Source organism: Anticarsia gemmatalis, chromosome 2, assembly GCF_050436995.1.
Source record: "Anticarsia gemmatalis isolate Benzon Research Colony breed Stoneville strain chromosome 2, ilAntGemm2 primary, whole genome shotgun sequence".
Taxonomy (NCBI): Eukaryota; Metazoa; Arthropoda; class Insecta; order Lepidoptera; family Erebidae; genus Anticarsia; species Anticarsia gemmatalis.
Genome location: NC_134746.1, coordinates 6762774 through 6775940, shown reverse-complemented (window position 1 = coordinate 6775940; position 13167 = coordinate 6762774). Strand labels below are relative to the sequence as shown.

Genomic DNA, 13167 nt, shown 5'->3' with positions numbered 1-13167 from the left:
GAATATTGGCTGGAGACAGTTATTTTGTTACTCTCGTCAATGACCCCTTTATGACATTTGACAGTGTGAGGTGACGAAAAGAAACCCAGTGTTGATCAATATCGTTTACATGGTTTTATTGAAATTGTTACATATTAAATTTTGCACTTTTTCTTTACTCTTTTATGATACTTAAAACATACACCGTTTGGTAATAAATGCTATTATAATTCTTAGGACTCTCAAACAAGATAAGTGGTCCTTCAAAATAGCTTAATTTAAACGTGCCGATCTATTGGAAAAAAATCAACTGCAAGTAGCGCGCGAGGGATACTTCGCGACGTGTAAGTGAAAGGGCACTCTATTATTATTATTATTATGTAGATATAGTATAGCAAACTTAGTAGCATGGATGGTCAGTCCTGTGGCTAACGATGTCTTATCTCCTTATAATAAAACCAACAAAATCCATCCATTTTACATATTCGTCATAAGCTTTATATTGAGAGTCAGCTGATCTCCAATGTATAGAGAAAGTAAATATACAAAGTTATCACATTAAATTAACACAAAATATAATATAAACATTTCTGTAATCTAAAAAGAATCCAAAGAAAAACAAACTATAGAACGCACAGCACTTTGAGTGTCTGTCACATTAAGGTTAATAAAATCACTTTGATTGCACATAAACAGCAGTCGTCCGGGGCGTGCGCACCGTCAAATATAACACAATTATTATAGGTATCACTAACCGCATTCACACGTGTATACAAACAACTCTGAGGGGTCGATAAGTAATCACAGTAGTGGGGAGATGGCGAGGCGTTCACGACAAGTGGAACGAGTGCTGGCCCTCGGAGGCGGCCAGCCGCAGCTTGGCGCGCATCACCTCGGCGCTGCTGTAGTCCGGCAGCTTCAGGTAGTTGACGCACGTCATCACTGACGGCAGGTACTCGTCCGGGTCCAGCGACGACTCCAGCGACTTGCGCACCACCGTCAGCGGCGGATTCAGAGCCTTGAAACCTTTGGAACACAATCATGTGTTGAGACAACTTTTAACTTTTTAAATTAATTATTTTGGTACTTAAAGAAGACAAAGACATATGAAATTGGTTTATTTTCACCATGATCGTTTGGCCCAACCGCGGAAGTGATTTTGATGATACAATTCAGACAGATGATCACCCTGAGTCAAACATATGCCAATTTCATCTCTACGCGAGGGGAGCCGTGCTGCTCACATAGTAAATTATATAAACCACTTAATATATTTCTTACCTCCAGTGGGTAATCGCGGACTTCCCGTGACGAACTGCAAGAAAAGCCGTTGCTCCTCGCGGTTATATGATGCCAATATATCAATGAGCATACGAATAGCGCGTGATTCCGCGTTGTACCCGTGGTCGGGCCTGATGCATTCAGTTAACATCCGCGGCTCCCAGCGCTGATCGCGTCCACCTGCACACATAACACGCCAAATTAAAAAAATGCCGTCAATTAATACTGTAAATGAGTAATTTTAAGTTAACTTAATATCTTACCAGATGGACTACCACAGAATACTTGTTCCAATTCTTCAGGATAGAAAATCTTGAGATTGGCTAGTGGGAATACTGATTCAAATCCTTCTCTGAAGGCTTCCATTTGCTTGGTTACACCTGTTTACAAAAATATATAGTTATTATTGATACTGATTATTATAAGAATATAAATTACTATATTATAAGTGTTATACGTCTCTTCATGCAAGTTATCGAAGGTGTTTAAGGTACACAAATTATTTTTATCATGTTATTATTGAGTTATGTGTGGATCAGAAATAAAAATTGTAGAAGACATCGTGATGCATCCTTATTCCTTGCATACCTGAGAGTTACATTGGTACTATATAATATTATATAATAATATGTACTTACCTTCATAGAGTAGCCAGTGTGAGACGAGATCAATATAATTGTGTAGATTGTGCGCGGTAACGGGCAGGTCGCGGCCACCTCGCCGCAGCTCCGTGCAACCGTCACCCGGCAATATAAAGTCCAAACCTAGCTCTTCAATGGGGCAGCCATCTAATTCGAGTGCAGTTATCTATAAAACATATTAAATAGTTAAAAGAGGCAGGTAAATAAACTTAAAAAAAAATGGCGAGAATGTACTGTGGGATGCTAGAAAAAAAACCCGCATCACAAAGATGAAAAGGGCTGTCACGATGATGCCTGGACGCAGATAAGTACTCAAATGGATAATGAAATCGAAGTATTAAACAGCAAAAGTAGTTATTGCGGCAATAGCTTCTACGTCCATTTCGCAGCGGCTTTCATGAACGGTTACGGAGATCCTACGAATGTGGAGGACACGACTTATGCCGTGAATTAACGAGTATTTCAGTGAATCAAATGAAAAAGTAATTATAGGACGTAATTTAGGACGGTATACGTACAAGTTGTGTCTTCTGTTCGGGCGTGTGCCGGGGGTCGGCGGCGATGAGGCGCGCGCGCTCCGCCACGCGCCGCAGCCGACACAGCGAGCGCCACAGTTCCGGGGCCACGTGCCGCACGTCACTCAGGCTTAGCCACTTTTCTTCGCTCACCAGCCACCGGTACATCGACACCGACAACGGAATGTCCACCTAAGTGCCAGAGTCACAAATTTAATAAAGAGTTTAATTATTTTTTAAATAAATAGTAAATATTATGAACACTCACCATTCTAGAATCCATAACAGCTTTGGCCATGAACTTCCCGAGGAAGCGGAACTTGGCTTTGACTCTAGAGAGGTGTGAAGCTCGCGCCGTGCGGCCGACGGCCTGCGGGAAGAGGCCGCAGGGCCACGTGACGTAGGTCGCGTCGGGCGCGGGCGACGGAATGGACGTCTCCTTTTCCAAATCGCTGTGCTCGGGTGCGCGCTCCTCGTCCAGGCTCAGCGCTTCGCGGACGGACGACGCCAGGCGCGCGGCCGCGTCGGCCGAGCGGTCCGTCACGACGGGCGGCTGGCTCTTGACGATCTCTCCGCCGAACGAGGTGGGCTTCTGCTTGAAGTTCTCGCTGCCGTGCCACAGGTCGAGGTCGGCGCGCTGCAACTCCTGCGACACGAGCGCGTAGAACTCGAGCGTGGGCCCGAGGCCGGTGCCCACCTCGTTCTCGTACTGGATCTCGAGCAGCGCCTTGGAGTGCGCGAACTCGTGCATGACGTGCTCGGCCTGGCGCAGCACGTTGTGGCGCTGCACGGTGCGCTTGCGGCGGTCGAGGCGCGGCGCCACGCGCTCGTCGGCGCCCGCGCCGGCCCCCGCCGCGCCGCGCTCGCCGCCCGCCTCCAGCAGGCGCTGCAGCGCGCGGTCGCGGTCGAACGACACCACGTAGAACAGCAGATGCCGGCACTCGAACGGTAGCACGAACGGGCTGCCGACATAACGATCGTCGTGAGCTAAATTCTCGTCCTGCGCGATCGTTCCTCTATTCCGAGGACTGGACGAACTAGTGAATGATAATACGACCAAAGAATCTCACCATGCATAAGCTATCTTCTTCAGCCAGGGAGGAAGATTTCCGGTCATTATGACGAGTGGATCCTGGAGTTGGCGGTTGGCTTTGGCGGCGAGCTGCAAAAGACGTTTACGAAATAAAATAATCATCTGTCACTCTCCCCGCACACATTGGAAAGAGAGCCGATGTCGCGGCACGGTGACGTACCTTGGCGTTGATGAAGTCCGCGTTGGGCACGAGCGGGCGGTGGTCGGGCAGGCAGGCGGCGCGGTACAGCGTGTGCCAGTGGCGCGACAGCGCGTGCAGGGCCCGCAGCAGGCCCAGCGCGCCCAGCGACGCGTCGCGCACGTCGCACGAGCTCAGCACGGCGCCGCGCAGGATGGCCACCAGCGGCGACGAGCGCCCCGGCACTATGCCCTCTGTTGTTACCGAATAGAAGAGTGTATGCATTTAGCTATCCACATGTATGTCATATAAAATATAGTTTTAAACATCAGATTTAGGTATTTTCTGTGTAATCGTAGATCTTACCGTTCCATAGGAGATCGGGTTTGCGTCTAGCGGAGAGTTTAGTCGGTTGTCCCTTTCCTTTCCGTGAAGTGGTAGTGTCGGTGCGAGGTTGTTCGCCCGCCTCCACTGCGCGGTAGTAAATCGTGTGGGTTTGTACCCATATTCCCGCGTTAGCTGTTAAAAAAAAGAACCAGATTACATAAACATCATCATCGTTATTAATATTTTCGGTCCCTTACTTCTTTCGATTATGAAAAGTTAAATTTAACTCTATATCAGCAAAAGATTGTTTTTAAAACGGTATATTAATAGAATAAGTTGTAAGTTAGTTACCGAGTGGGGTCTCAGTGTCGGTATCGGCGTCAGTCTGTTCGCCGAACTGTCGCACAGCCTGGTATACAGTCATGTTGTATGGCAACACTGTGTCGCCGATCAAGAATTCCAGTTTGTGATCAGAGCTGAAACAACATTACACGTAAGCATACTGCATAAATGTTCGACTGTAAAATAAAATACAAAAAGTAAATCTTAGGGGAAACTGTTGACATCACAAAGGTGACAGTAGATTACATTATATTATTAGACAAGATAAAACGTGTTGGTCGTCATAATATGAGTGCTTGCTTGCCTATCTGAGTGATAGGCAAGCAAGCACTCATGTTGCAATGCCATCATAAAGTCTCACTAATGTTATGTCTCTTATGGCGACACACAACTGAACATATTCAGCTATTTGTCATGTTAATGTAAAGTCTTATATAGTGTTCATGGATGAAGTGTGTACGTACTCGGTGGGGTGGTGGTGCGGGGGCGTGGCCAGAGATTCGTCCACGTCATCGTCGGAGGCGGCGTCGTCGTCGGACGCCGCGCCGCCCGCTGACTCCGAGCGCGCGCGACCCATCGCGTAGCCGCGCTGCGCCAGGTAGCTGTACGACACACACATATTATTAATACTTTTGCTCTTCACAACAATTTGAGTATAAAAATAGTTAGCATTTGTAAGTCAACTTCATTTATTTATAGCAACTTACCGTTCGATGGCCTGTACTAGGGCGAGAGGATCGATGCGTACCACTCCGCCCTTCCATTGCTTCAGATTCGAGCACGTCGGATGCCGTTTGAGATCACACTATAAAAAAGAATATGTCGAATAAAAATCCACAAAAGTATTAAGTAATACTATCTACAACTATTCCTGTTTCGTGGGGGAAGTTGTACTATAGACTTAAGAAAACTATCTGGAAGGACTGTATGAGGATTGAACTTACGACGTTAATACTACGATCGTATACTGACCATAAGCTGGTGGGTATTGAAGAACTTGAGCGCGGAGGTGGCGGGGCGCGCGGGCAGGTCGTGCACGCGCACGGGGAACTGCTCCAGGTGCGACACGCAGGCGTTGACCTTGCTGACCAGCGCGCCCAGCGCCAGCGTGCCGCCCGACCCGCTGCTGGAGCCCGCGCCCGCGCCCAGCGCCGCACTCACGCCCAGCAGAGAGCCTGTCACTTCGTTCCATTCCGCGCTGCTGTGGATAAACAATGCTTACATATAATAAAGCTACAAGGGTACAAAGAAAATTCTTTACAGTCGTTTTCTGTTAAAATACATGTTGTGGAATTTGTAAAAACTAGACAATATAATACATATAATCAGTAAATTTTTCTTCGTTTCAATAATGTGACCTAATGGTTCTTTCAACATTATTTAACAATTAGAGAGAAGAGTACTAACTCGGGCGCGAGCGGCATATCGGCGAACACGTGAAGGAAGAGTCGCAGCCGGTCTTCGCAAGCGGCTACGTAGTCTGTAGAATCACGCGCTTCGGTTTCAGTCTCCCGAGTCTCGGTCGACTCGGCCTCCGGTTCAGCGCCAGTCAAAAACTGCAGCAAGGCACCCAACACTCCCGAGTGATTCACCTGCGTAACGTAAAGGGAACATACGGTCATTCGTCATATTACAATTATATCTCCAGTGAGAACCTCTCACAGAGTTATCACAAAGACAAGCGCGAATATAAGAAGCGGCTCGTAATAGTCTCTCTAATTACAATTACAGTTCTAATCCGGTCGCTTGAAGGTATACTTTAGCAGCGTCATCGGTATCGTACTGTGATAAATAAGAAAACGCATGCGTGCACGCGTAGTGAGCGCGGCGTACCTCGAAGGGCGACACGTCGTGGTGCAGCAGCGTGTCGCGCAGGTCCCGCAGCGCGGCGCGACGTTGCGCGGGCTGCGGCAGAGCAGCCGCCAGCGCCGCCAGCGCCTCCAGCGCTCCGCCGCCGCCGCCCAGCGCGCCCCACTCGCGCTGCAGCCGCGCGGCCGTCCACTGGATCCATTCGCGCACCTTCTCCCTGTACGCACCACGGTCACGATCAATATGCGACTCGAAATAATCATTGTGTTCTTTTTGTTGGGAAAAGAAGGAAGATGAGCGAACAAACCCGACTAGGTTCGTTGAGAAAGATTACCGTTTAGGTAGCATAAAGAGAAATGTCGCTTTCCGTGCCGATTTGTATGAAGGGAAGCCCCCTTCATACAAATCGGTAAATTCAAAATAAATTCAAAATAAAGGTAACAAAAAAATATTAAAATGCAAAATCGTTCGAACAAATATCGATACGGATGAGTCTAATCATTATTTACATAAACGTTATGAATTATTATGTCTAACATACTGTTGTTTACTATTTCGATATAACCCGCCTGACCCTTGAGTCCCGGTCGTTTATTATGTCGCGATCGGTGAACGACACTTTACAATGTAACTAATAAATACGAGTAAAACGCATGACCGATATTCAAAAGATAACACTGTTTCATAAGTAAATTATATTTAAGTAATAATGTAACCGTGGATACCGTAAAACTGGCTGCATCGTTACATATCAAAAAACACAAAGCAGGTTAAGTTTGTGTACTCAATGATGAGCGGAAGCGGCACATTAACGATGAGGCTACATACTTGTTCTGCACGGTGAGGTTGGCGGAGGCGTGCGGCGAGGCCAGCAGGCCCTGGTCCTTGTGCGCGTGCGGCGAGCGGCCCCAGCGCGACGGGTTGAGCGACGACAGGAACGACGACGTCTTGGACGCGCCGCCCGCCCGCCCGGCGCCCGCGCCGCGCGCGCCCACCGCCACGCCCGAACCTGTCCAACGATACGCTGTGCCATCCTCACATATTAGACGACACGTCACTGACACCACACTAACGTCTCTAAGCTTCGACACGATCGAGTCGTATCATTAACGGCGTCCCCCGGGGCGACCGAATGACATTCGAATGAAAAAATAAAGCTATTAAGGTATTGAAATAAAGAGTAGTCTGTTGTGACAGTGAAGTGCAGGCGTACGTACCGTGCGGCGAGGCGGCGTGGTGCGCGTGGTGCTGGTGCGCGGGGTGCGCCAGGTGCGCGTGCGGCGGCGCGGGCGCGTGCGCGGGCGCGGGCTCGTCGCGCCGCCGCGCGTGCCGCGTGCCGCCGCCCGACCGCTTCACGGCGCGCTTGCGCTTCAGCATCTCCGCCAGCTGCAGCGGACTACCCGACCTGCGAAAACAGTCGTAACGACCTCTATGTCAACGCTCAAATCTATAAGCTATCGATAGTATGCGCAAGAGTTTAAAGAATTGCAATTCTGTTAATATAATTTTAATGATCTTAACCTGTGAACGGTGCTAGCGGCCATCTGTGCATGTGAGGATACCGACGCGGGGCCGGGTTCTGAACCGCTACCGTCGCTGCCTGTCGCCGCTGTAAAATGAGTATATCGTGAAGATAAATATAAAGAATACTCTTCATGATTATCATTAATGATTCTGCTATTGTGATATATTTTATACTTACGCATAGTGCTAGCGACGAAAGAGCCGGAGGCGGAGAAGGCGAGTGACAAATTGTTCTGATGCTCAAGTGATGTGGCGGATGTGGAAGCCGGGGGTGAAGACCCACCACTTGAGCGGACGCTGCTACTACTTGGAGACTAAAAGAGAACAATTTCATTAGTACAGTACAAAAAAGCTTTTATCACACTACTTTAGACGGGTGTATATACATAAACATCTGAGGAGTACAAACAAACTGAGTAATGTTAAATTAAAGCGAATTGTAATCACCGATAGTATCATATTATACAATTTATAATTATAAAGACCAAGTATAGTAGTGGTACCTTGAGCGCGTGGTGTTTGGGCGGGTGCGAGGGCGGCGCGCGCTCGGCCAGCTGCGCCACCTGGTGCAGCACCCCCTCGCGCCGGAACTGCACGCCCATCTCCTCGGGCAGGCGCTGCATCAGGATCTCGGCCAGCTGCAGTGACCCCACCACGATGCGCAGGTCGCTCGACGCCATCATGCCCGCGATGTGCGACGATATCACCTGCAAACGTTACACACACTGTTATATATCTGCACAATACCGTCATCCGCCTTCCAGCTTAACATCAGAATAACTGCTTTGGTTTTCAGTTGACGGAAATAAATTGTAAAACCCGAAACTTACAAAGATAAATATAGCAAAACATTTGTAGATACAAGCAAAACGTTTACTTGTTGAATAAAATACTTCATAAATTTAAATAAATGTCGAGTGTCGTACCTGCATCTTGAGCACTTGTCTGAGCAGCGGCGCGTCGGCGTAGTACACGCAGCGCAGGATGGCCTTGAGCGCCTGCGAGCGCACCGCGGGCCCCGCCGAGCTCCAGTACACCTCGTGCAGCACGGCCAGCAGCGCGCGCGCCAGCGACGGGTTGGAGCGCACCATCGCTATGCGCGGGTCTGACACACATATACATACGTTATTATCATGATTTTGTTTGACAAAATAAATATTTGATATTATGGTTATACTACGTTGAAAACATTGAAAGGGTCACTACATTGCTCGATATGAAAAAAATAAGTTACTGTATTTAGGGAGGGTAACGTAAGTAAAATGTAATGAAACATACCGGGTGCAGGTGCAAGTGAAGACGATTGGTCAGTGGGTGGCGGCGCGGGGGCTACGCGTTGTACGGGCCGCGCAGTGCCGGTGTGATCGTTTAGCTGTAACAAATACACATGTATTTGATAAAAGTCTATAGAGTCTACCTATGTACTACAGTCTATTATCCAGATGCCAAAACTATAAATTACTCTAAAGTTACTTTAGAACAGCGTATATAAACACAGTCTTAATAGCTTAAATCTCGTTTAATTTCAATGGAAATTTCCCGAATTGCGGATGCCTAGGTAGAAGTCAAATAATGAGAATTGACAGTTAGGTTTACGAATAACGATTGATATAAATTTAAGATAACATTTATCATCCAACAACTACTTCTCAAGCATTTAGTTACCTAAATATAAAGCTATTACATTTACGGTACAGTAGCTTTGAACAATATAGTTTACCTGTTGCATGGCCGTGAGGTCGACGGTGTAGGAGCGGCCCAGTGTAGTGAGGCACACTTCCTCCTCGCCGCCCGCCGCGGCCGCCTCCAGGGCACGGCTCTCGGCCCACGAGTATGAACGCCATACACCTACACAAACAACAAACGTTATAAAAGTCAATTAAGTTCGTCACAGCAAAAATAAAAACTTATTTCATTTAATGTTAATGACTTATGTTACTATGATGAAATACATTTTAGTCACATTAGAGATATTAGATTCAAAACAGTTTAGCAATTTTCTATGTTTATAAAGAATCTTTGAAAACTGTCTAATATCGCTCACTATTCCAGCTTATAGAATTGACTGTAAATAAATAAATAAAGCCAACCCACTAGTGTCCCACTGCAGAGTAAGGGTCTCCTCCCATAAAGAGAGGGGGGAGGGGTTGAGTCCACCACTCTGTAAAATGACTATAGCATAACAAACCTCTGTCATCTCGCCACTGCCAGTGAGCAGTGCGGTCGGTGTTAGCGGACCAGGGTCTGTCGAGGTGCGCGTCGACCGCGAATATACCGTCAGTGGGCAGGCGCGGCATCAGCTCCCCGATCAGACACGTGATCTCGTATAACTCTTGCGGCAGACGTGGAATTAATTCCACTTGCTAAAATGTAAAACGAAACGTTATAAACACTTATATAGAGTGTGAAAGTGTATGATAGCTAAGTTTTCATTGAAGTTAAGACATTTCTTTTAAGTGCAATTACTAGATGGATTAGAGTCACAATTTTGTCCACTGGACAATGTTTTTTCAATTAATTTTTAATTTATTAGACAGGACAACGTCTGTCGGGTCCGCTAGTTTTAATATTAAAAGCTTCTCACCTCCTGGTGCAGTGTAGAGCCGGTGAGTAGACACAGTAGTGTGTCGGCAATGGAGCGCTGGTGCAGCGCGAGCGCGAGCTGCGGACACGCGCCGCACATCACCCACAGCAGGCGCAGCACCGTGATGAACGTGCCGCCCGAGATCAGCGGCGGCTGCACCACCAACTACACACACAATATCAATATCTTAGTACATTATGAACTGAATTCTTCTCAGTGCATTCATGGTTGTAAGTATGGGCAATAAAATGCAAAAATAATTGTACACGCAACTTCAACGCCCCTAAAATTAAATACGTGTTTCTTTTGAAGCGGTTAAGACAAGCCAATGCAGAGTATATATAACTTTTAAACTTTTCAAATATGGTAAAAAACCGATGTAATCTGACAGATAGTGTGTAAACAAAGACGTGAACGAATTACTTACGAGTTGTTGCAGATTTGTGAGTAGTTCAGGCGTGGCGATCTCCTGCAGACGCGCCGGGTCGTGCTGGAAGCTGTCCACCAGGCGCGAGAACGCGAGGCACACACACTCCACAGACTTCTTGTCTTGTTGAGTTAATCTGTAACATTCAACATAGAATGAGATATTGAAAATCTGAGGCTTAGTACTCACATTTTAAAAAGTTATTTTCTTAGTTAACCATTTGCACAAAGTACACGAACGAACAAACAGTAAAGAAAAGGCTTAAAGTAATTACTTAGAAATAAACAAATTTTAATAAAATCTGCAATAACTCGTATATTTACCTGTTAGCAAGTAATTGCAGTGAGTCCCTGACGAGATGGAACTCGTCAGGCGTAAGATTCTGGCAGCAGTTTGCGGTGATAGACAGCGCCGCACGCTGCGCGTTGATGGAGAAAAAGTCCAGGTATGTCAGGCACGCTGATACTCCACGCTGTACACAAAACAAAAACATGTTATTCTCTAAACGCGCCAGCTAGTTGATATTCGAACAAATTCCCAGTAAGATCTGATGTTTCTTTTTTATAAAATAATGATGAGCTTCGCTTTTGGGGCTACTACACACAGTGCCAGCGGCACAAGCCATGCAAGGCCGCCAATAGTAAACAACTACCGGTCGAAGTCGAGAAACGAACTGATGCCGGCAAGCCGCGTAACCCGCCGGCACACCCCGGCAGTTACACAGTTTTTATCAACACAAACACTTTTTTTCTAAGAATGATACTGACCGCCTGTAGAATAGATTTGGAGTGTCGGCGCGAGAGCATGTCGAGCGCGGTGAGGCTCTGCTCGGCGACGTCCATGCACGTGATGGCCTGCAGCTTGTCGAGGAACGCGGGCACGGCCAGCGCCACGGCGCCGCTGCTGCGCGGCAGCGCCTCCAGCATGTACGTCAGTGCACGACATGCATGGTTCATCTGGAATGCAACAATGAATTACAATCTTGTTTGATACTTAATAATTGATCACTTAGGCATACTTGTCTAAGTATGCCTAAGTGATCAAAATTTAACAGTTTGGTCGCAGAGAATTACTAATGGTAATTTAATTACTATCTTATTAGGGAGTCTTAAATTAATTATCGTTTAGGTTTATGGTTCTATTAATTACAACACTCAACTTTTCCGCGGATTGCCGCAATGTAAACAATTGTATTGTCGACTTACCATATCAAAGTTATGTTCAGCGGCGAGCAAGTTGACCAGCGCCGGTACAACCTGTCGCACTGGGAATCCAGCGAGTGTGTCTTCATTGCCCATCACTAGTAACTGGCACATCTCGATGACGGCCTGCAGTTGCTGCCCTTCATCGCCGGTCGCCTGCAGACCGGCTAGCAGCTGAGCCGCCTTCGATGCAGCTGTGGAAAGATAACATGAGATTTAAGTTTTATGGTATGTTCGACTGGCAATTTACTAAAAATGGACTGCTGTATTTAGATAGCTAATTACTTACCACTAAGGAGAAAATCTTAAATCGCAAAATGTACAAATGGTTAGTGGAACAAGTCAGATATATTATAAAAAACGAAATGGATCGCTTGAAAAAATGAATAAGTAAACAGATCTAGACTGCTATAATAAATTCGAGTAATTATTTAGTAGTTTTTACCAGAATTAGCAGTGACGGTCCTATGCAGCAGGTGCTGCATGCGCGGGCCGAGCGCGCCCAGCAGGTGCGGCGGCAGGCCGCGCGCCTCCAGCAGCGCCTGCAGGCGGCCCACCTCGCCCTCCTCGGACGACGACTCCTCGTTGTTGGCGCCGCTCAGCGACGCGCCCGCGCCCGACCCGCCGCCGCCGCTGCCGCTGCCCACGCACTCCTCGCCGGACGACGCCGCTGCAATAAACACTTCATTGTTACTGCTGAACTTCCGTAAGTGTCCATAATGGAAGTTCGCACGACACGACCGGCCAGCTTGGCCAGAAATCCAACCCATCAACACGGATATATAACTACTGCGCGTGAACTGATCGTGTTCATACATAAGCCAGATTCACACTTCTCTTAGAAAGATGAAAAGACACTTTAGTAATTACTAATTACTGATGATTAAGTATAGCTACAGCACAAAAGACGACTAATTAATTAATAGTATTACTTTGATTCATTCTACGAAATCAGTGATGTTTTCTTTCTGCAAGCAATAATTAGGTACTTAACTCTGCACCCAAGGTCAATATAGATATGTATTGAATACAATGCAATGTCAATGTATAACCCTTCAGTTCAAGGAAGCGAGATTTAGGTTATAGTGGTTTGTATGAAAGTTACCTTTGCCCTTAGGCTTGGCATCGCTGGATGCGTTGTCGGGCATCGTAGCTGATGCTGACGCCGGCGGTGTCGACGACGTGGATGCCACGGCACCCTACAAAATATAATAACAATTTCATTTTTCTGCCAAGAAATACATATAATATAACGAGAACCAAAAAAAAAAATTGAATGTAATTATAACTGTAATAGAAATCTATAATTCTCGCGCAGTTTTTTC

At 46.8% G+C, this 13167-nt stretch overlaps 1 protein-coding gene across 7 annotated transcripts in view; it reads right to left on the bottom strand.

The window, feature by feature from the left end:
• Positions 1 to 91: 91 nt before the first annotated feature.
• ctrip (E3 ubiquitin-protein ligase ctrip) overlaps positions 92 to 13167 on the bottom strand; it is a 34921-nt gene continuing 21845 nt past the window's right edge. For 5 of the 7 annotated variants that reach the window (XM_076128037.1, XM_076128080.1, XM_076128057.1 and 2 more), the window contains 31 exons: positions 12948 to 13041; positions 12288 to 12512; positions 11846 to 12036; positions 11408 to 11596; positions 10964 to 11112; positions 10641 to 10776; positions 10214 to 10378; positions 9818 to 9992; positions 9350 to 9477; positions 8908 to 9001; positions 8556 to 8734; positions 8133 to 8336; positions 7808 to 7943; positions 7627 to 7714; positions 7323 to 7510; positions 6934 to 7129; positions 6130 to 6322; positions 5704 to 5888; positions 5269 to 5497; positions 5004 to 5101; positions 4761 to 4898; positions 4306 to 4430; positions 3994 to 4146; positions 3670 to 3881; positions 3487 to 3578; positions 2685 to 3378; positions 2420 to 2608; positions 1899 to 2067; positions 1524 to 1640; positions 1261 to 1440; positions 92 to 1005 (listed from right to left, as the gene is read on the bottom strand). In XM_076128037.1, the coding sequence (XP_075984152.1) occupies positions 809 to 1005; positions 1261 to 1440; positions 1524 to 1640; positions 1899 to 2067; positions 2420 to 2608; positions 2685 to 3378; positions 3487 to 3578; positions 3670 to 3881; positions 3994 to 4146; positions 4306 to 4430; positions 4761 to 4898; positions 5004 to 5101; positions 5269 to 5497; positions 5704 to 5888; positions 6130 to 6322; positions 6934 to 7129; positions 7323 to 7510; positions 7627 to 7714; positions 7808 to 7943; positions 8133 to 8336; positions 8556 to 8734; positions 8908 to 9001; positions 9350 to 9477; positions 9818 to 9992; positions 10214 to 10378; positions 10641 to 10776; positions 10964 to 11112; positions 11408 to 11596; positions 11846 to 12036; positions 12288 to 12512; positions 12948 to 13041 (5508 nt within the window). In that variant the 3' untranslated portion in view covers positions 92 to 808. The remainder of the gene's footprint in view (positions 1006 to 1260; positions 1441 to 1523; positions 1641 to 1898; positions 2068 to 2419; positions 2609 to 2684; positions 3379 to 3486; positions 3579 to 3669; positions 3882 to 3993; positions 4147 to 4305; positions 4431 to 4760; positions 4899 to 5003; positions 5102 to 5268; positions 5498 to 5703; positions 5889 to 6129; positions 6323 to 6933; positions 7130 to 7322; positions 7511 to 7626; positions 7715 to 7807; positions 7944 to 8132; positions 8337 to 8555; positions 8735 to 8907; positions 9002 to 9349; positions 9478 to 9817; positions 9993 to 10213; positions 10379 to 10640; positions 10777 to 10963; positions 11113 to 11407; positions 11597 to 11845; positions 12037 to 12287; positions 12513 to 12947; positions 13042 to 13167) is intronic. The other 2 variants (XM_076128050.1, XM_076128064.1) reach the window with 2 other exon arrangements.